At 38.2% G+C, this 24,067-nt stretch overlaps 1 protein-coding gene across 1 annotated transcript; it reads left to right on the top strand.

Moving 5' to 3' along the window:
* Nucleotides 1–1,168: 1,168 nt before the first annotated feature.
* On the top strand, nt 1,169–22,917 carry pfdn1 (prefoldin subunit 1). Its single transcript, XM_036588391.1, has 4 exons — nt 1,169–1,265; nt 2,251–2,417; nt 3,224–3,308; nt 22,521–22,917. Exons 1-4 carry the CDS (start codon nt 1,233–1,235, stop codon nt 22,602–22,604), a joined length of 369 nt encoding a protein of 122 aa, XP_036444284.1. The 5' UTR covers nt 1,169–1,232; the 3' UTR covers nt 22,605–22,917.
* The last annotated feature ends 1,150 nt before the right edge of the window (nt 22,918–24,067 follow it).

Below are 24,067 nucleotides of genomic sequence, written 5' to 3'. Positions count from 1 at the left end.
TGCTGGCTGTGATCTTTGGGCCCTCAATCAGCACTGCATTAACAACAGACATGATTCTGTAGTGGAAATCGCTGCACGGACTCAGAAACACTTATGAAAAACACAGTCTATGAAAACAGTTTGTCACTGTATCCACAAATGCAAGTTAAAACTCTAAAATGCAAAGAAAAAAACATATATAAACAGGATCCAGAAACGCTGCCACCTTCTTTGGGCCCAAGCTCATTTAAGATGGACTGAGCGAAAGTGCAAAAGTGTCCTGTGGTCCGAGGAATCAACATTTGAAATTCTTTTTGGAAATCATATACACTGTCTGCCTGCCTGCAGTCCAGACTGTCACCCACTGATAACATTTGTCACATTATGAAATGAAAAATACAACATAAGAGGTCCAGAACTGTTGAGAAGCTGAAATCCTATGTTCGGCAAGAACGGGAAAACATTTCACTTTCAAAACTACAGCAGTCAGTCTCCTCAGTTCCTAAAAGTTTACAGAGTGTTGTTAAAAGAAGAGGTGATGAAACACATGCAAGAGGTGGTAAACATGCCCCTGTCCCAACTTTTTTGGAACGTGTTATTGGCATTAAATTCAAAATGGGCATATATTAAAAAAAAAAAAACAATAAAATTTATCTGTTTCAACATTTAATATGTTGTCTTTTTAGTATTTTCCTTTAAAAATATGGTTCACATGATTTACATATCATTGCATACTATTTTTATTTACATTCTGCACAGCCTCCCAACTTTTTTGGAAATGGGGTTGTACACATATATAAGGAAATGCATATTAAAACGTCCAATAACAACAGAGAAAAACGAAACAAAAAATACTGCTGAGGGTTCAAACAACAGACCAAAATTAATCAAATAAAAACTTTAAAAAGAGAACAATTTGACAATCTTTAATGTGTTAGTATTGCTTGAAGCAGGAACACAACCCGCATACTTAATGCTGGCTTAGGAAAACTTGGGTTGCCAGAAATGTCCAGAAACATACATAAACACGGCAGGTTAAGACGTCGAGGTTGTGAAAACGGAATCCTCCCAACTACAATTATAGAACAGTTACGTTTCAGATACCTTACTGTAAATCATTATACGATCACATGTAAAACACAGAATGACGCCTCATTTCTCCCCTCAAACATTTGCTTCCTCGTCAACATGGCAACTCTTGAGCAGGGAGTCTTGAGCACGCATGCGCAGACACTCAATCTGCCTTCAGCAACATGGCAGCCCCCGTAGACCTAGAACTAAAGAAGGTAAAGCGTGGCATATAAGTGTTATAGCATATATTTATACATTTTGAGCACCATGGTGGGTGGCCGAGGTAGCTAAAGAAGAGGACACGTTCTGAATTAGGGTCCTTGGTTGATGTAGGCCTGCTACTGTAAAGAAAAGCCACTCGGTTTGAGTTGAGCATTGCTAGCTATTGTCAAGAAACTACCTAGCTAGCTGGCAGTGTTAGATAACGTAGAGCTAATGTATGTGATATATTCATTTATTTATAGGTTTTCTGTGCTAATTACTCATTTGGCAACTATCTAGCTTCTAACCTGCATGTTGGTCCACGCAAGTTAGTAGCTAAAGTTAGCTGCTGATAGACTGTAACAGACTAGGGCTGAATCTCTAATGGCTCACCACTCCCTGTTACGTGCACTGCTTAAGTCTTGGAACTATGGCTTCTGCACTCAAGTAGTGCACTAAATGTTAGATAGGGAGTTTTGCAGCTTTAGCTGAATATAAATGGTCTTCTAATAGACATTTAATGTATTGTTTTTCTTTGGTTTCATCCTACAAAGTGCACTACATAGGGGACAGAGAGCCATCTGAAATTCAGCCTATGTTGTGAATGCTTATTAAGTTTTGAGGTTGTTATGTTGCGTTACATTTGTAGTCTGTATGGTTTGTATATGGAAACTAAGCTGCAAAAACGGCCCATTTTGAATTAAATCTGTTTATGACGTTATGCAAACCAGCACAGTTACATACAGCCTGTTTTATACTAAGGGATAATACTAATACTAATTTAATACTAAGGGAGGTTTGAAAACTGTCATGTATTAGTTAATTATTTTGTTGGTACATAAACCCACATGGATGTTTTAAATGGATCTCACCATGATATGTGAAAACAAGTATGAAATACAAGGAAAAAATATCATATGGGCCCTTTAACATTTTACACTTCAGTATACTTTACCAGTTCAGTTTAACGCTTAACTGAAATATGTGTTTGTGCCCCAGGCCTTTGCCGAATTGCAAGCCAAAATGATTGATACACAGCAGAAGGTGAAGCTCGCAGACCTGCAGATCGAGCAGCTGAGTCGCATGAAGAAACACGCCAATCTGACTCATGTAGAGATAACATCGCTGCCTGACAGTACTCGGATGTATGAAGGAGTAGGACGCATGTACGTGTCTCAGAAAGTGCAGTTGCCTTTGGATTAGACCCTTATGGGGATTATGGGATACTGTCATACACTGGATGTCCAAAATAAATCAGACCACCCTCTAGTGAATTCATCTACTTTAAGCTGTGCTGAAGGTGATCCTATTGCTGAGAGAGATGTTAAATTGTGTATAATCGCTTTTGAAAAACATGGCCAATTGAATTGCCCAATGTCACCATGCCCAACGCCAAGCGTTGGCCAGAGGAGTATAAAGCCCCCCAGCACTGGGCTGTGGAGCAGTAGAACTGCGTTCTCTGTAGTGATAGACCACCATCCAATACCTTTGGGTTGAGTTAGAGTGGGCGTTTGTGATCCAAAACTAATCATCCAACATTAGCCCCTTACCTCACTAATGCTTTTCTGGCTGAATGCAATCAAATCCTTACAGCAGTGTCCCAAAACGTAGTGTTGCTTTCCCAGAAGAATAGAGGCTGTTACTGCAGCACGAGGGACAGACTCCCTATTAATGTTCTTCAGAAATGTTGATTTCAGAAGAAGCTATGCATGAGCAAGTATCTTGAACGTACAGTAGCCCCTTAAAGTATTTGGACGTTTTAACTATTTAACCATTGGTAAACTTTAATGCAGTTCTTTATAATTCTAACATGATTAACTTAATACATTTGTGTTAAATGTCTAAATACATTTTGGGGGCCACTGTATAGTGTTTCACATATTGGTACTGAAGGCACCCTGCACATTTTTTTTAAAGCTGTACAAAATTAGCTCTCTCCATACCTCAAATCTCACTCTCCCCAATTTTGCAGGTTTATCTTGCAGTCAAAAGATGAGATAAATAATCAGCTGTTGGAAAAGCAGAAGACAGCAGATGACAAGATCAAGGAGCTCGAGGTGAACAATCTCTCTTTCTTGCTTTCTCTGACACATCCTTTCTCGCTCTCTCTCACTTGCACATACACATGGTATCTCTGACTAGTATCTCAAATGTTATAAAGCTGTGTCTCATTTAAACACTTTTTAGTTATCTGCTGCATCTTAAATAAACAGGATCCGCATATAATTGGTTGCTTGCACTTACTTGCTGACAAGTGGGAGAAACATGGGTTTTATCATGTCTTGTCATTTTCCCCTAATATCAGAGGTCTCAGCCATACTCTTTTATAAGACCACATCCTAATTTAAGATCAGCTTCCTGTAAATACCTCTTAAATTAGTTTCATAAAAAAAAAAATAACTGGAACCTGTTGGTTGTAATTGTGCCTGTAATAATCATTTGAGGAAATCAGAAGGAATTAGCTTTGTGCAATACTGAAAACTTTCTGTGGTTAAGTTTGTTTAAAGATCCGTGAGACACACAGAGTTTTCTCTTTACTTGTTAGTCATCTTTGTTACCTGCACAGACAGTTGAATACAGTTTCGGCGATTCCAAAAAAATCTTGTTGCTATTTAAAGATCTTCCTGAAACTGTGGAAGCTACTATAAATAAAATTATTGGGGTCCTGTAAGCTAGGTAACATATTGTGCTGCCAGGCTAGCATTCAATATGCTACAGATTAATTACAGCACTCTGTAATGGACAGAAGACTTGAATAGTTTGTTTTGAGATAGTCATGTAAATTCTATATAGCTTGAGCACACTTCCAGTTTAGCAATCACTGTTAGTGTACACATCAACAAATTGTTTCCTAAAGGAGTGTGCATACATTAGGAAGTGTAAAGGAAAAATTTTGTTGAGGAGCATTGTTTGTTGAACAAAATGATTTTTTTCATTGTGCGGCCATTAACTGAGATCTTTGTAGGTTGATAAATGTAATAAAAAAAAGTATAAAATAAATTGTGTATAGGTTATGATAGGCCAAATCAGTAGGCTTGTTTGTATCTGATACTGTTCATTCATTACAAAAGATCATGATTCAGTTTCTTTTGAAATCTTTAATCTTTTAGAATTTGTAATTCTTTTCAAAATTGAATTTCCTGTTATTTATATTGTGCTGTACAACCTAGACAGAAGAATGCAGTGATTGAAAAATACAACATACAATTGTCTAAAAATGCATTAAAAATGACTTTGAGTGGGGGAGAGGCTGATATTTAAACCATTGTGCTGCCACCACAACACATTTACGTTTCTAGCACTGTGTTGTTCAACAAGGTGTTGCCTAGTTACCCTTTAAGGCCAAAAACATTTCAGTTTCGGCCATTTAATCTTCTTTTCTCCATTACCACTTTTGTTGCAAATATTTGACATGTGAAGAACAAGATCAAATTTGTCAAAGCTCTGATTTTTATGTAGTTTGTGTCAAACCACCTTTTTCAATAAGCAGGAAGTGTACATAAGTCTTCACTCTGAAAAACCCAGCCAGTAATCAGCATTTACTGTTCTGCATAGTACTCTGAATGAGTTTGTGCGATTACTAGGCCTAAAAAAAGGCACAGTACATATAGCGATAAAGGAGTTTTGTTTATCTTTTACAAAGTGATGGAAAATGTGAGCAAAAAGAAAGCTCAGGCTCTACATGCTGATGCCATTTAAACCAAGATTAAATGGGCATTGCCGAATGAAACAATGCTGTTAATACTGTTCTTGAATGATGTTGGTAGACAGGTTAAATATTTTAAAGTATGAATTAAATTTACACAGCTATGACGTAGCCAAATTAGGCATGATGATTATTATGGACATTTATGTGTTTAAAAGAAAGTTTTATCTGCAGCTTTGACTTTGAATGATAGATAAAAGTAATAGTAGACGTCCTACACAGGGACTCTTATGGATAAAGCAGTCCAAAGCACTTGCCCAAGGTCTGCATAGATGGATAATTAAAACCAGTTTTCCATGTGTGAGGCAGTGGTGTTATCCACTATGCTGTCTGTCTCTCTGCACTGAGTGAAACCCAGTATTAGAGAGGGTCTCTGAGCTAGCTAAGCATTTTCACTCGATGAAAGCTGGGTGTGGATAAAGGGAGACTTTTACTTTTCTCCAGACCAGTAATTAATTAAATTTGATTTATTTATAGGCAACAATATGTCAGCTGCTGATATATTGTGCACCCCTATATGTAAGTACTGCATGTAGACAAATGACTTGTGGGTTGGATTCTGTTTTTTTTTTGTTTTTTTTTTAATCATTATTATTATTATTTGGCATTTCTTTTCCCAAAAGCAGAGTTTTTCGGTTGCACTGCCTACTTTTTCTGAAATTCCAAACACTTGCACTCCTGGTCACACTCTTTTCTCAAATTTTTTCTGCTCATGTATGTTATGTTTCTTATTCATGACTTTACAGTTCACACTTAGTGCTCTTGTGAAAGAGGGGCCAAAAGAGAGACCTATGACTATTTCAAATTCCATAGGACTATCAGGAGATGGACAAGCTTACTCGGTTTGCTTAGCCGTCTCTATGCTTGCACACTTCACACGTTCCTATTTTATGTTGATCTAAAATTTAGCACAGTTAGTTCTATAAGCTATGGTGTCTATAAATATATATAGTTATGTAGCACTGGCAATATCATTCCCTTGCAAACTGTTATTATATTTAAAAAGTATATATATTTTATATGTATTAAAAACATAACCACATTGTATTTCGTGTCGCCTACATAACCTCACCACAAAGGGTCTGGTGGAAATTCCAGAACTATGATAGTTTCTTTGTGAAGGTGGTGGTGTGACCTTATGGAGGGGCTTATGCGGAATGACAGTGAGGTCACACTTTCGGTATTACTATCAGTTTGAATTACTGTCAAGAACTAGAATATTATTGACCTCAGTTGGCGGGCAGACTTTTTGTCCCAACCACAGACAAAGGAACCTGTCACAGATTTACATAGTGGAGATCAAGTGCAATGGAATATGATTGTCTTTAAGGGTCTAATGTGGGGAAGGAGGGACACAGAGGGGTGGAGTGTGTTTACAGTTCACACATCAGTGAAAACCTAGTGTTTGAGCAGGAAAATCACCAAACTGCAGGAATCCGGCCATGCAGGCCCTGAGTTCACCACCACTGGTCTTATGGTTGAAACTATAGGTATTTGGAAACTGTTTCAAAACTTGCTTGACATTGTAGTTGCTGTGTTTTGCTCTGGATTGCTTAACCTCATTGTGTCAGCAGCTTTACCTTTTGTTAAGAAGGTCTCTTTTGTTTAATTCCTCATGGTGTTCCACAGAGGTCAATTCTTGGTCCTCTTCTCTTCTCCCTACGTATGTTGCTAGTGGTCAAATTATTAATAAATACGACATCAATTCCGCAGACATCACCCAGATTTACATATTTGTTTGGCAAAATAGCACTGCTGCCCTGAACACTCTGAGTGACTGTGTAGCCAATATCGTTAACTGGATAAACAAAAATTTCCTTAAACTTAATGAAGACTAAACAGAAATTATTGTTGATACCAATGCTAATGGAGAGAAAATTCTGAGAAAATCAGGAAATCTAGCCACACAAGTTAACCCTCTGGGGTCTAAGGGCGTTTTCTCCACTTTTTCATATCTTCTTAAATTGATCTTTAAAGGCACCTGCATAAAACATAAGACCCATATATTTCATAACAAAAATGCTCTGTTATCTTTGTCACCAAAACCACTTCAGCAACTTCAGCAGCTGTAAACTCTTTGCACACTAATTCACATGTCTCTGATGTCGACTGATTGAAGAATGAAGGGCTTACCCAAATGTCCATTGGTCAGCTTCACACAAAATTTAGATGGACATATGAATCCACCAGTTACACATGGTGAGAGGCAGACATCATATTTTTCAACCCCTTTTCAAGCTTCATGACATCAGATGTGAGTCATGTATGATCTTGCAATAAAATGGAATTGAAAGGACCACTCTACAGATTCAGGAAATGTTGAACCGTATTTCTGTGCAGTGTTATCGCAAATATACTGAAGCATGTATAGAAACATCACATTTGACACGTCATCTGTGTAACTCAATCTGCCTTCTTTCACCCTCTTCACACTGCTTAAGTTAGACTGTTGTTATATTAGTTTGCATGATGAGAAATTGATGCATACTTCTGTTTTCTCATGACTTGCCTGCTGTAACTCACTGTGTACTGGTTCGCTAAAAACTTCAGCTCGTTCAGAGTGCTGCAGATAGGGTGTTAACAGGAACACGCAAGAGTGAACATATCACACCATTTCTGGCATCATTACAGTGGCTTCCAGGCTCTTTTAGGATAAATTGTAAAGTACTGCTCCTGGTTTTTAAAGCATTAAATGGATTAGCACCATTGTACATCATGGATTGTCTGTCTCTGTATACCCAAATCCTTCTTTAAGATCCAGCACTGTAGGCCTGCTTAATGGACCAATTAATGGTTTTTAGAGCCTCAGAATCAAGGTGTTCACTAATACTAATTCTCTCCGCTTTTTTGCCTAACACAATAATCTCTGTTTTGTCTGTATGCAGTTGAAGTAAATTTTGACTCATCGAGTGATTTATATGCTCCAAACATTGACACAGTTTATTGGGCTGTAGTCATCTAGTGAGAGCAAGCAAGCAAAGTTTATTTATATAGCGCTTTGTACAACAGGTGTTGTCACAAAGCAGCTTTACAGAAAAATCAGCATTACAGAAAAAAAATCCGGGTCCATGCCCCCATGAGCAAGCCAGTGGCGACAGTGACAAGGAAAAACTCCCTAAGAGCAGGAGGAAGAAACCTTGAGAGAAACCAAGACTCAGAAGGGGAACCCATCCTCCTCTGGTCGACACCAGATAGCGATCATTGTTAGTATGAAGTATTACAAAACGGGGAAAACAGGTGAAGCAGTGGTTAATTTGATTAGTTTTAGTTTATGCTGCAGCAGCATCGGGAGGTTCAGTTCATGACGGTGAGGTTTGCACAGCGTTTACAGTTTTGTAAGTCGCTCTGGATAAGAGCGTCTGCTAAATGATGTAAATGTAAATGTAAATGTTGTACAGCATGAAGCTCAATGGTGGTCAAGTCGGTCCAGAAGGCTGGCGAGCAGTGGGCACCTGATTAAGGCTGGAGAGGCAACAGCATCAGACGCACAGGATGGGCAGCTGTTCAACTCGGCAAAGAAAGGAAAGCACACAGAGAGTCAGTTTTGTAATGAGTGACTGATCAATTTTCCAACTTGTCCAGCGGTATTCTGAGATCTACAGTGTCAAATGCAGCACTGAGATCTAGTGAAACCAAAACAGATGTTTTACCTGAGTCATTATTCAGACAATCAACACTTTTATAAGAGCAGTTTCAGTACTGTGGTGAGGTCAGAAGCCTGATTGAAATGTAACCACTTGATTTAAAAAAAAATGCTGAGGTGATTGAAAACAACTTTCTCAATAATTTAGCTATAAAAGGAGACAGGTTCAAGACAGGTCTGTAGTTGTTTATCACAGAAGCATCTCTTTTTCAAGAGTGGCTTAATGGCAGCTGTTTTTAGTGACTGGGCAAATGCCTGATGGCAGTGAACCCTCAACTATTTGCTGCAAATCAGTTAAAAATAGTTTTAAAAAAAAGTCAGACGACAGTATGTCGAGACATGTCCATGATTTAAGATGCTGAACTGTTTCTTCTGGAGTTTTTTGGTCAACTGTATTTAATTGTGACATTAATCAGGTTATTATGTGGTCATAGAGACGGCATATTTTATCATTATCATTATTATGTTATTTGACTGTGTGTTGATGGTCAGTCTAATAGATTTGTTCACTAAAAAGCATTAAATTCATTACATGTCTCTGTGGAAAGGAATTCTGGGGCTGTCTTGTTTTGGAGGGTTTGTAAGTTTTTCAACCGTGACAAATAGAGTGTGGGTGTTGTTGATGTTAGTGTTAATAATTTAAGAGAAATGTGGCTGTCTAGCCCTGCATAACTCAGTTAAAATAAGAGGTTTTGTTTATAGAGGGCATAGTGGATTTGTAGTTGAGAATTTTAGTAATCCCTGCTAGTATTCCAAATGCTGTGCTATTAGTTTACCACTGTAATCGTGGCAGAAATATCTGCAGTATTTTTAATTGTCAATACAATCATAATGTAATATTATGATGTCAGTCTCAACCCTGAAACAGTTTTGTTGGCCCCATATGAATGCTGGGTAAACTTTGTTATTATCGTTATTATGGTCTAATGAAAACTGCCAGCTGATGACTAATGACTCAGACTGCACACTTTTTAGTTGTTCCATTATGTAATTCACTACGTCAGGTATGTTTCTGGTCTTTGATATTAATGACAAGGTTGTTTACCTTAAAAACAATATGTGAGTTCTTTCGCAAACAGTAGCTTTTTATGCTGACCTCAGGTTTGGACCAGTCCATGCTTTGTTTAGCCTGATATGGCAACGGAATGGTGCAGCTGGCTTTGAACTTCACTTTGTCCTTCTGTCACTGAATATTTGCTTTTTGTGTATGGCTGCTCTGTTTCTCTTGAGTGATTTGGCTTGATGTTTTAAAACCTAGATCCAAGTGTTTGGTTACGTCAATGACGAGTTGTAGCTTGTTAAGCATGGGGAGAGGGGAACTATATAAAGATGAATCACACAAGCTTGGAAATTCAAATGAAATGAAATGTGTATTTCCTTATCCTCTGGAATGCAGGAAGTTTTATTATTAGAATATTGACTATTGCCCCATTCTACAGACCCACAAGTGCGTAAATAAATGAAAAGTTTCATATGTTATGTTAAACTCTGATGATACGTCTTCCGTTTTAGACATTGCGTCGCAAATTATTCTGAATGTCCATGCCACTATGATGGTACTTGTTTTCTTTGTCATAAGGGATACTTGAGTGATGATTTTGTGTCGTATATCAGGGATGGTTATTTGTTGAAAGCGTTTTCATGATAAGCTTTCTCTTACATCATTAATTCATTCTTCTGGTAATAGACATGATATCTGCTGTGTTGTATAAACTTCTAAGTGTTTTATGGTTGTCAAACACCTACACCTGTGTCTTTTATCATGAGTGACATTATGTGAAAAAGACCATCACATATGTCGCTACTTTACTCATACTCTTTCTGAAACTGTGTGTAGTTGGCATGGGTCATTACAGATCTGTACAGGATATGAGACACAGTGCAGTTGCCCAATTCGCCATCCATTTGTCTGTCTGGGTGGGATGGGTCATAAAACAGCAGTTTCATCATCTCCCTCCAGCTCATAGTCTGGAGCTGCGAGTGTCAGAGCTCAGTATGCACATTTGTGCAAATATTTGCTTTTTGTGCTGCTGTATTTGATCTGGATGGCATATTTCCATTTCCAGTATTGATTCTTGAAATGAGAATCCAGTGCCTGCAGTGTATCTTAATTATTGAAGTGTTCTAATGTTGATATACAACACTGTGTATATTAAATTCATTATAAGGACATTTTTATCCACAAACAAAAACATTCGTCAGTTAGAAAATAAGGATAAAAAAGACTTAACACTGAGTTTGCATGTGCATGCTTGATTGCAAGTGATATTTCCATATGCTATACCTTGAGGTAGACTAATGAAATTTATGTCATTATGTGCACTCATTATGTGCGCGAGTATTATACACATGGATATTGTTCCAGCTGGCATAATGGCAGAGTAATACAACACTAGTGGAACTAAAGTAGTGCTAGGATTATTATGACACCAATAAAGTTCCCATGTGACACATTTCTGAACCATTTGGTCTGAAGGAGGTCAGTAACTCCTCAGCCGTAGGTTGACTCATTATAGGCTTGACGGCCATGGGAAGACATCACCCCACACAGTACGTATTTGTATATGTGGATTGAAAATTGGACCTTTTTAAGAAGTGACGTGCAAACGTGAGCTAGCACAGCTTTAGTGTCCGCCACCATTGTTCAGCAGACTAGTTTACCTATCACTTCACAACTGTTACCATAAAGCCATGAAAGGTTGTACCTGGTTCGCAACAATGTTTTTTGATTAGGTGGCACGTGTCCAACACACCTACATGGCCATCCGCTTGATGTGACAGACAATGGGACCAGGTGACCTGTGCGCAAATATCTAGTTCTGATTTTTGTGCCCATTGTAGGTGATTTGAACAGTAGCAAGGGTTAACACTGACTGATCTGCAGCCCGCAGCTCCATACTCAGCAGAGTGTCATGCAATGTTTGATACATTCCTCTCATAACCATCGTTAAAAATTTCGGAGACACGGTAGCCCTTCTTTTACTTCAGACCAGATGAGATAGCATTTGTTGCCCTCGCACATTGATGAACCTTCTGTGCCAAACACCCCGTTACTGGTTTGTGGTTTGTCCCTCTTTGGGCCACTGTTGATAGGTACTCACCAGTGCTGACTGGGAGATCCCCACGAGCTCCCACCAGTTGTCTGGTCGTAATGATTTGGACCTTGTCAAAGACACTCAGGTCTTCATAGCTAGCCATTTCTCCAGCATCCAACATGTTGACTACGAGATCCAACTTTTCACTTACTATCTAAAATATGCCAGACCCTGACATGCATGTATTTTGAGATAGTCAACATTATTCGCTTCATTTGTGAGTGGTCGTACAGTTTTGGTTCATCAGTGTATGGTGTAATGTTGCAAAAATACAATTTAAAAACTCAATTTGAAATCCAAATACCTTCTTTATTTGTGTGTTATTTTGACTATTTGGCCCTCAGTCCACCTCAAACATTGCACTTTGGCCCCCCAAGACAATAAGTTTGAGTGCCCCTGGATATAATTTTGTATGCTCTATTCTCCCTTGCAAAGTGACAAAACTGCACAATAAAATACAGTAGCTGTTCCATCCTGTAGTGTGGATCTGTTAACAGTTTTAAACTGAAGGGGTGGGTGGTGTGTATTAGACGTGGGCATTTTGTTAATTGTACGTCAGTGTGCCAACATGGCGGATGTACAACGTTGGAGTTTTGTGTGTGTGCACACTTTGGCTCAAATGTGGTGGTGCATGTCTGGACTGGACTGGTGAGTGTGGCTGTGCTGTCGCAGGCTGTTTGGGTGTTATCCCAGGCTGGGCGATGACACCCTGCTGATTGAGTGCACGATGGCAGGCATGGAATGCAGCTAAGGGCTTCCCTCAGGGATGAGGACACGTGAGTCAGGTCGCCCTCACAGCACACAGTGCTTTGTCACAATAATGACATTTTCTTTTCTTGTCTTTAGTGCCCACCTCTGTTGACTATGTAACCCATAGCTACCGAGGCAGCAACTGCTTAGGCATGGGACCACAGTCGGAACAGACCATAATCGCTCTCTGTTCATTCAGGGTTTAGGCACGTGCTGATATAATGATGGGGTTTGCTTATTGTCAGAAGAGGCTGACTTGCAGACTGTTTCAGTTAAAACAAGCTTTAATGCAAACTGAGATGGTTCCTTAACTTGACCCCTGAGTCACACTGCTGTTTGAGACGCCGTTTTCTTTTTTAAATCGTGTGTACAGCGAGATGACATAGTTGACGTTTTTTCAGCTGAGACACTCTGGGTACTGTATTTAGACCACACCGGAGTGCATGAGCTCATGGCTCTGGTGGCTCCTGCACTCACTTCTCCTTCCAGAGATGTGATTTATGAGGGTAACATGATGTCATCAGCATCCCAGCAGCACACTGGCCCCCTCAGATGTCCTCGTGAGTGCCATGTGTGAGTGATGATAAAAACTTGCTGCTTATTTTGTTCTGAGCTCATTATTGGCTCGGGATGTAGGTGGGCTCTTGGCCCACTGTATAGGAGGAGCTGAGTTTGATGACAGGGCTCCTAATGGTCTGGCAGCTCCCCTCCTTCATCCTGGAGAGGTCATTGTTTGCTGTTTTTCACAAGGAAAGATTGAGAGATGGCTGTTATTAATACTCGATGGCAGAGGGTGGGAGATGGGCTGCAAGATTAGTTGCAAGGCTTGGGTGTCATCCTGTGAGCCTGGGGACAAATGTCCCTACAAGGCACTTTGATGCTTATTGCTCCTCTTTGACACTGGATAGGTGCTCTCACACACTCTGTCCCTTTAGCTGAGTATTCAGTGTCTCTGTGGCACATGTTTGAAGTTCATTGTGGCACAGATAACATCTTTGTGTCCTCTTTTTAGGAATCCAGCGAAGAGCTCTGCATTCTGCTTGGCATTATGCTTCTGGTTTATTTGGATGTGGATGCACGCATGCATTGCTTTTCATCCAGAGGATCTTTTTCTGGCCCTTTGCTGAAACGCTAAAGTGGTTTTCATTTTATCTGAGTTATTTTAAAACCTCTGCCCTGCCGGTGTTGTTAGATGTTTCTCAGTGATTCAGTCAGGTTCATATAACAATATTGAGTGATAGGGATGCAAATTTTGGTAATTCTTTTGAGCAATAACTGTCTGTCTTTAGCCCTCAATCATGATCTGACAACCCTAAAATAAGACACAACCCATCAAACTATCAGTTATAAAACAGTTATGGTTCTAAAAGCTGATTCAAAAGATATTCAAAGGTGTTCCTTGCATGGACTGTACAACATAGGACTGATAAGAGTGGCCAGGTCGAAGTATGTATATGAAGTAAACAGTGCAAAACCATATTAAACATACCCTATGTAACAACCTGCTTTTGTTTAAACTGAGGATCTGACACTATTTTTTTAGCTGTTAATTAATTAATCCTAATTAACCCCCCTAAGCAATTGAATATAAACATAGGTACCATTTGATTATTAGAATGAATTATGAGCAGTAAGATTCATTTGATTGATGATTACATTTTTGGGACTATTAGGTATGGCACATTATTTTTGTCCAGACCTGGATTTCTTGAACTTTGGACCATGTTCTAGTAGTCTGTTTCTGATCCAACACTTCATGAGTAGAATCAGCTGTAAAGGCAGGGAAAGCACAAAGCTGTGCTTTTCAGGAGTCTCTTAAGACTGGCATTGAGAATGACTTAATTACAAACTTCTTTTAAGACCTCATACCAGTTTTGACAGTAAAAATGAAAGAGAAATGTACGCAGTTAGACACATTTTGATTATTGGCTTATTCTCGTGTCTGGCCCTCTATAAGCCAGGACCTCCTTTTTATTTTGTTGTGTATTATGTAATATTACGTTAGTTAACTGTAACCAGGGTTGTATGATATTAACATGCAATGTTCAAGAAAGCTGTCGAACATGACTATATGAGAAGTGTAAATTATTGTTAAAATAATGTGCCTCTGACTGGATGTGATGAAGGTACAGGCTTTTTTTTGCTGTTTAAATAGCAGTCTAACTGAGCTGTGCACATCTGTGTTTTGTGAAATCAAACTGTGACTCATCCCACATGTGGGAGAGCAGGGTTCAGTCTCATCACAGAAGACCACTGATTAGGCTTCCACCAGTTTGTGCTGGTACTTCATGTGTGATGTAATTTATTCTGTCATCACATCTTATGACAGTGTGTTTACTGTGGAAACTTATATCACGATAACAATCAAAATACAATATATCATACACCCCTAATTGTAACACTAACCTAAAAGAAAGGAACTGAACTTTCTTTGTCATTTGAATGAAGCTACTATTTCGCCTCTATGTCCCTCTGAGAGTATACCTGTCATATTCCTGTTGATGATGGTTCAGATTTGCTTTTAACTGACCCAGTAAAGCTGTTAGTCACTGAGTGATTCTGTTGGTATTCGCTGTAGCTCAGGCCTTCTCAGAATGGACTCCTCTGCCTTCAACAGGGGAAGAGCCAACAACAAAAGGTTCATTTAGAGCGAGATCTGTGCAGTCTATCTGCCCTGTCATCTGCGCACTGACTGAAGTCACTATGGGCGGCTATTGCTCCTGTAAGAGGGCCCATTGAGGCCGCAACAATGAGAGGCTCTGCAGCCTGACTCACTGATAGTCTGCCACCGAGAGAGAAGTACAGGCCTAGTCTTTGTGCCTCCTTCTGCATTGTTCTGTGAAGGTCAGCCTTATAAGGTATCATTATCTCCAAGGAAGATAGTGTTTCCTCAGCGCAACATGTTTAGGCAAGTGGGAATCCCCATTAACCTTGTAAAGTAGTACCTTGTCCTACAGTGCCCTACAAAATTATTAGCACTGTTACTCACACCTCTGCAAATTCTTTAGGAGTCTTTAGGTATCATTAGGAAATCTTCAGTGGTCATCCATGGCTTGTTGTTTCACAGGTGTGTAAATATGCAATGGCGTGCAGCCCAAACATTCTTAGTTGCAGAAGTTGGCTGCACTGTAGGGTCAACAATTCTCCATAAGTAGTTAGATGCCATCTCAGTGCCAAAAGATTATAGCAAAGACTTGTCAGAAGAAAGACTCTGCTGTTGTAAAACCATAAATATATCGCTGATGTCGGAACAAAACCTTGTATCTCCGTTTTTCAGTTTTTTGACATAATTCAAAATGACCTGTTGCCCTTTCCATTCTGTGTAAATTTCACAACGAATGGTCCAAAGGAAACGGCCCAAAATTACTTGGAAAAAAGTCTGGCTCCATTGACTTACATTAAAAGTAAAGTATGTTTTTTCCTTCTTCTGTAAAGTTACCATTTTGGAGATTCGAGGTTTTGTTCCAACAGCAGCGATGTACACCTGGAGTTCTCAAAACACCTCTTAGACTGTGATTTGAGCTCACTCTGTAGTAAAGTAAGACAAAAGTAAAACTTTTTGGCAAGAAATTTAGGTACGTTTTGTTGAAACGTCGTGCAGGAAAGAGCCTAAACCCCATTGTGAAGTTTGGTAGTGGATCTGTGTTGTTATAAGGCTGATACACTTCTAACAGCCCCAGGAATCCTGACGGCGTATAAGGCATCATCAGCTCCATCAAGTGCCATTATTCAGCAGAACAATGATTCAAAGCATAACTCAAAATTATTACAGAAATACTTAAATAGTCCTTTTTATTGCTTATCTTTACCAGTGGTTCAGTTATTTTGAAGGGCACTGTATGTAACAGTGGATTACTGCATTCACTTTGATTAGCGTACCCTTGTGCCTTCATTTCTCATATTGTGTAATAGTTCGATCACTTTAGAGTTTAATGTTTAGATGAATGTATTTAGGCCACTTAAATGTTGGACTTGGGTTGAATGTTGTTTGATTAATAATGGCTGAGCGGAGCACTGGCTGCTCTAGATATGTCACATTCATGGAATGACATGATGTTATTCAGGCATTTTTCTTTTTATCTAAAATATTTTTTTCTGAATGGTGCTGGTTGATAGAGGCTGCCTCTTAGCTCCATGAGGACGTTCACTGTGGAGAGAGGCATACACACTTTCTGTGGAAGAGGGACAAAGATGGAATTCTTGTCAGTCAAAAGATCACTTGTTTTGCAGTCTGTAGGAGGAACGTTTCTTAGTCGAGTCTTTATTTCTGCTAGAATGTCTTAATTTGTAGTTTTAGCATGAATTTAAAGGGTTTTGCTTTTGCATGAAGATCAATTTGCTGTCTTTGTTTTTAGTTTCACATTTCAATTCATATTTTCTACTTTGATTTTCTCTTTTGGTGATAGAATGGCTCAGACAGTGACTGAGCTGATTTTGCAAACCCTTGACTTCTGCTTTAGCTAATAGGCAGTGATGAGCAAAGATGGCTGTTTAAGATCAAAGAGATTATGATCAAAACCTGCTCCCTCTGTCAGTTCTGAGAACTTGTTAGATGCACGCCAGGCTGCTAAATAAAGTCTATAAAAATGAGCTGGTTGAATGTAATACACTACTGTACAAAAGTCAGAGACCACCCTTAATTTATTTCATTTACAGCCAGAATGACCATTAAGTACAAGTCATTTATTTTTCAGCATCAGGTGGAACAACAGAAAACATATTTGACATTTTCCTTCTTTTAGTACTTAGTGAGTCCACCCTTTGTCAGCTTTCATTGTTTTCAGGAGACTTGCTCTCAGTTTTTCGTAAGAAATCTGCAGGGATACCCCCCACCCCCCATAACCCCCACCCTACCTCCAAAGTTCAGTCTTAGTAGGTTGTGTTTTCTGCTTCTCACTATACAAGTAATCCCAAACTCTTTCAATGCTGCAGAGATCTGGTTCCATTGGTTCTGAGAACACTAGCAGCTTGATTTGTAAATGTTTTTTTTGTCTCTTTTCTTTTATCACTAACAGGTTTCTGACATCTACACATCCGTTTAAACTCATAGCTTTGAGTTGTCTTCTCACCATGAAAGGATAGAAACAGCTGTGGATTTATTTCAGATCTGAAGCAAGAGTGGAGCTTGATTTTCTCCTCTCTCTCAAAGATGAAACCTTTAAGTGCTGTTTATCAGATGGTGACAGTTTTGGTGGTCAAACAGGTCTTGCACAGTTGTTTAGATTCCCATTTTTTTTCTTATAATAATTTTTTAAACTCCTGTTTTGGAAAGTCCTATTTTTTATTTTTTTTTTTACTTATTTTCCTTTGACTTTCCTATTTCTTATAAAAATGGATTATCTTATATCTAATCTCTTCAAAAATATGCCCATTTTAACCTGAAATTAAATAAATGAAGGGTGGTTTCTGAGAATTATGCAGTACTGTATGTGTTTAAGGTAAGTCTAACTATTTCCTTTGCTTCAACCACTTTTTTTTACCCAAAGATAGAAAACTAAATAAAGTGAAGTGAACTCTTTGAGTGTACTTCAGTAACTGAAAAACGAATTGCACTGATTAAGATCACTGTCAGATTTTACAAGGTATATTCAAACTTTACCAAGTGTATGACATGCTTTCTGGTAGTAATATCATAAATAATATTAATTAATCTGTCAAACCCCAACATCTGGACGTAGAAAAAAAATCAGTAATTAACTTTCGACCTTTGTCTGTTATCTGTAAATCAATATGTAATTAACTGAGTTCATAATTATCTGTGACTCAGTATGTAACTCCATATGTCATTTAATATGTGACTCTACATTGCATGTGATATGCCTTTAGTAACAGGTGGAGTGTTTGTTTGATGCTGGCATCATCTGTTGGTGTATTTGGGGCCAGTGGCCTTTGTTGCCTGAGACCAGTAAAAACTGCAGTGAATCGTCTCACAAGTTGGAAAGCAGATTATAGGCCTGCTTGTTTGAACATCACTTCTGACATCTATTACTCCTGTAATATTGCAGCCTTTGTTTTTGTGCTTTCCGTGAACCACATCTTTCACTTCTTTAATTCTGCTTTCTCTTCTCCTGACTTGCGAAGTATTTAGAATCAAATGCGTCTTTAGACCTAGTGTTGCGATACCCCTGGCCTGAGCGGAAATCCGGGACTTTCGTTATGTTCTTTGCTCTAGTTCTGTATGAAGCTTTGAAGGGTTCAGAAACTGAATTGTAAAAAATCAGGACACTGAAAGCAGTACCTGTTAAAAATGAAAAACTGATACTTCAGCCTTTTTATTCTTCCATGTACAACACCAACATAACATTCCGAAACCAGTAAAAGCAAAATGAAAACTGATTAAATCCATACCCTCTTAAGGCTTGAAATAAAAAAAAGGATAGGACCACTGGCTCCAGCCTGCTTTTGCAGAGTTATAAAAAAACGTTTGTATTACTGTTTTGGTAGGTTATGTTTGCTTAAAAGATCTTTGTGTTGTTAAAATAGGATGATTTGTAAAATAAAACAGTTGTACATGTAATTGAGTAAATGATTGCTGTTTTTTGTGTTTTTGTGCTTGACTTGACTACAAAATTAGCTAGTAAATTCCCATCCCTAGACTGAGTTAGCTAGCTAAGCTGTATTTCTCTCAATTTCAAGAGTCAGCCCAGCAACAAACACGCTTGATTTAACTTTCTAATGTGTGATTAAAGCACATAAACATTTTATGTAGTAAGTTCAGTTAGGCTATAATGGAGATGAAGCTGTAGCCTATGATGCACAGCATGCGTTCAGTGATAGTCAATAAGATCAAGCGACAGCAGATTTTTATCCAAGGACATTTGGAAGGTCAGAGATAAAACGTAACAAAACTTTTTGTTGTTGGACCATTTTGAGGAATTATGAACCAGGTGATCAGAGTAAAAAATCAATTATAATAATATTAACAACACCTAACTCTTTGCACTGTGTCTAACCTGGAACTGCACCCTTAACTGTTTTTTTTTTTAGTAATGGTTGTAATGGTTATACATAGAATTATGGCAAAGAATCAATGAAATGCATAAATGGACACTTGCATTGTTAAGTGGTCCCCATGATGGAAAACCTGTTGTATATAGTTCTTTAAAGAACCTTTTTAAAATGGTGCTATATAGCATCAAACAGTGTTCTGTGATTATTGTTTTTTTATTATTAACAATGTAAGGAAACCACCCACCAGATGTACTCCAGTTGGTTGTTTTAAAAGTGCCCTCTTTTTGCAGTGACCTTTTAATGATGAGCAGCTTTTTGGAACCTGTCTGTAATAACAGGGTGGAATGTGTGGTATGGGGAGATACCAGTTGTTGTTTTAAGTGTGATCAAGCTTGCAGAGAGCATATTTCCCTCTGTATTGGAAGGTGACTCCAAATAACAAATAGTTGTTGATAAATCAGAAAAAAATTTTTGTCATGACCTACCTTCTTTTTCCAAAACAAACTGGCATGTAGCTACAAGAACTCCATTGACTTCATTTCATCTGTCTCTCTCTCTCACACACACACACACACAAACACACACGTTGCTCTGTTGGTGAACAGGATCAACAAGGTGCTAAAATTAAATCTTCCCTTCAATGAACAATGGCTGTAACACTTTATCTGATGACATTTCAGCAATAACGTTAAGACTTGGGCTTTTTGGCGTAATTGGTGTAGCCTTTGTTTTTTTCCCTGTTGACACAGCAGTAGACAAGTTCCTTGAGTTTGGTGTCAAGGAAACTTGGCTGTTTAACATATCCACATAATTTGATTCCTCATTACATGCAACAGCAAACAATGAATAATGAAGCTTTTTGCATTGTGGTGTAAATAATGTTTTAGATTTACAAGTATGTACCCATTTCTTTGTGTGCATCCACAAAAGCTTACATTTATGTTTCATTTCCTGTGAACCTGCTACAAGTATGCATAGATATATTGACTATAGCAAGTAAGGATAAGAAGGGTGTAGCTCTCAACCTTGAATTTGTGGGCTAATGCAAGCACACACTAAGCTTAATGACTGCCAGCACGTTAAACAAATACAGGACTGTTATATATAGTGAGGATTCAGGAGCAAACCAAACTGTTTACAGTTTAAAATAGGGTTGCACAGTAATTTCAGAATTGTATCAGTATCAGCAGAAAATTGCTTAACAAAATATTGCCATCAGACAGACATTTAGATTTGACTGATAAATCAAACCAATATTTGACAACTTTACTGAACTCTAGAAAAGCAGAATATTTAAGCCTGAGGTTCTCAACGTATTTATCACTTATCGCTAATGACATATTGGTAAGTCTTTTATTTATTTATTTATTTTTATTTTATTTTTTTTTTTTTTACTGACTTTTTTGACCAACTGCCATCACCAGCCCACTATGAACCCTTACACCCACCACCCCATCACCCCACACCCTGTTTACGTTTTGGCATTGGGAGATATGCACAGTAAGTGTGTCAGGTACTGGCATCGGCCCACAGCTCCCATACATGTAAAGCAGAGCAGTAGCCCAGAGAGATGTTTGTCAAAGATATTACTCATGCCTTGTGGAATTGGTTTTGTTGATGTAAGTGATGCAGTACATGTGGTCAAAGTGCCTGCGAGACAGAGACGACCTGCAACGTGTTAGTGTGTGAATTCTTATAAAAAGTTTGTTGGAAGGTTTCAGGTAGCAGCCTGTTTCCCAACACCACTGTACCTCAGCCACACACTCAGCACCTAGTCAGGTATACAGGTGGGATGATCACATTCTGACACATCCCCCCACACTTTCCACCTCTGTCCTCATGAGTTAGGTTGCCTTCACAGAAGACCTAAAACTATCAGTTCCTATTTGTTCATTCTTCAGCTGAAAAGAGGAAATGATTTACACCACATTGAGTGCATTTACATGCCTTAATAATTAGAAGTAGTCAGACTTCTGTGGTTATCTCGTTATTCAAGTGGTTACGGAAACAGCATACTGTTTTCTTAGATCAGATTAAGGCTTAGCAATCTGATATAGAAATCTGATAAAGAGAGCTGGATTTTAGCTTGGTAATCTGGTTTTTCAGTGCACGTATACCCTTACTCTGATTTCTTTCACTTTTCTCAGTCTGTGCATGTGTGAAAACAGCCTGCAGGGTTTAACGCTCCCACAAGATGGCAACAAAACGCTTGTGGAGTGATGCTGAAACCAAATACATGCTTGAATAAATGAAGAATTTAAATATTCTTCATCTTCTGGATGGTGTATAATCGTATTTTTTGCTAATAGTGATGTTTAAGAAAAAAAGCCGCAGCATGACGTTTGATATATATGTTTTATTTATGTTACATCTTATTCTGTGAGTTTATTGGCTGGTTGGTTGCAAAGCAGACCTCTGATTACTGCCGGACTCATGTTGATCTGGAGTTTCCCATTATGTGATTACCCAAGTGCATGTAAATGCTCATTGGTTCGGCTTCCAACTGCTGATTCATCACTTGGTGAATGTTTATATGTGTGAATTTAAAAGAGATTTTTAATCTGAAATTTAAAACTCATTTAAGGGTGGTACAAGAGTGACTGACAAATTTGTCATAAGGTGCATTCATATATTCATATAGGACAGAAGTATTTTCACTTTGTAAGAAAACCAGAGAAAAACAGGGCTAACCTGTTTTCGTCAGGACCTCCGTCATGTATGGCATAGTGGTCCTGACCTTTCAAAACCATTTTTTGGTTGCTGCAGTGAAGGTTAGAATTAGGTTTAGGGTTAGTCTGATCATGTATACTCTAGCCGTTAAATGTTTGAAATCACATGTCATATTATTAAATGCTGCAATTTTATTCAGTTTCAAGATGTATATTCAGTATTTCAAGTGTTTTGGAATATTGAGTAATAAATGATATACTGTAACTATTTATTTATAGTATTTTCTTGATAAATTGTCCCCCTGAAATTTGTCACCACATTTTAAATGTATGCAAAAGCGTCTCTGGGCTCTCCTGGTCAAATTACGTTTTGTTGATATTCTAAGTGAAAATAAGTTAACAATTTATTCATTCTAACTGATCATTGTTAGCTGCTGTAGTTGTTCTCTTTGCAGCAAAAGAAGACGTATCTGGAGCGCAGTGTGAAGGACGCAGAGGACAACATCCGAGAAATGTTAATGTCCAGGCGGGCCCAATAAACCGCAAACACACATGGCTCTCTGTTTTCACCTTTACACACCATGCTACTGGTTTACATGTTTTACATATATCTGGAGATACACAAGTACCTCCAGGAACAGAACACAGATCATTGTTCTTCAGAATGAAGCCAGTGTGACTGGAAGAGAATGGGTATGATATTTAGGTCAGCTGTATTAGCCATTGCTGTCTGTATGATCTGACTGTTCTGGAACACTTTGTTATGAACTCTTGTTTCCTTTTACACTGTGTTGTAAATGTGCTTTATTTAACCTGGCATTAGTGTGGTATTAAAGGTGAATGTTGAAATGACTGCTGCAGTTTGTGGATTTCATTGACTGTGCGTGTGACAGACAGTAATTTAGATAGTATCAGTGCTGTGTAATGAATTGACCAACGTTTACTGTCTGTGGCATGTTTGTTTTGGGGAATTTCTGTTTGTGCTTTTTATATCAGTGGTTTCCTGTTGTGTCCCTTCCAGCCTCCCCTCCACCCAGCCCCTCTTTCCTCTCTCTCTCTCTCTCTCTCCCCCTCTCTCTCTCCCTCACTCTCTCTCCCTCCCTCCCTCTCCTTACCCATCCGCCTCCCACTCCCCCCTTTCTCTCCCCATCCCCATACGGAACTACCATAATTTGCAAAATAGTCTCATTATGACGTCACAGACACATTTCCACACAGTCTTCCTCATTTACGTATACACGCTTGTGTATACACATCTACAGCGCCATTCAAAAGTTCAGAATCATGTTTTACAGTATAAACCTTTTTTTTGCAGTTACATGTGTATCTCTGATTATATTATGATGCTTCTACTTGTTTTAGATGTGTATAGAATGATGAACAGAGCTGCAGATTATTCCACAATGACTGAGAAAGCTGTATATCATTGAGATTAAAGTTATACCAAAATTAAAATCCAAAATGGCTTGTATTTGAAAAGTGGTGATCAAATATATCAAACAGAATATCATTTATTAACTTTTTGGTGTTCCCCAAGAACATTAAAATGTAAAATATATATAGTATAGTATAGCTTATAGTATTTCACCATCTTAAAATATATATAGTATATACACTGTATAAGTTATTGTTGGAAAACATTACATTTGTGTGGGTTTTAAATTTTTTTAAATAATATGAAGTTGTCATCTGTCCTTTACATTGTGTCAAAATCATGAAGTGTGTATGTATATATATATATATATATATATATATAAACAGTGCTCAGACAAACACAAATATTAGAATAAATACTTGTATGTCACTGCTATCAGAACAAAACATTGTATATCTCAATTTTTGTCAATTTTGAGTTTTTGTCATAATCTGAAAGTACCGGTTGCCTTTTACATTGTGTGTAAATTTCAAGATAAATAGGCTAAACGAAATGGCCCAACATGGCTTGGGTAAAATGTCTTGTTCCATTGACTTACATTAAAAGCAAGGCATGTTTTTTTTTCCT

This window comes from Colossoma macropomum, unplaced genomic scaffold, assembly GCF_904425465.1.
Source record: "Colossoma macropomum unplaced genomic scaffold, Colossoma_macropomum, whole genome shotgun sequence".
NCBI lineage: Eukaryota > Metazoa > Chordata > Actinopteri > Characiformes > Serrasalmidae > Colossoma > Colossoma macropomum.
This window is presented reverse-complemented; position numbering and strand designations above follow the sequence as displayed.

Excerpts from the sequence above, each read along its gene's own strand:
- pfdn1 (XM_036588391.1), top strand. The coding sequence starts at position 1,233 with ATGGCAGCCCCCGTAGACCTAGAACTAAAGAAG. Across the intron at positions 1,266-2,250 it reads TAGACCTAGAACTAAAGAAG|GCCTTTGCCGAATTGCAAGC; the intron begins GTAAAGCGTGGC and ends TTTGTGCCCCAG. Across the intron at positions 3,309-22,520 it reads ACAAGATCAAGGAGCTCGAG|CAAAAGAAGACGTATCTGGA; the intron begins GTGAACAATCTC and ends TTCTCTTTGCAG.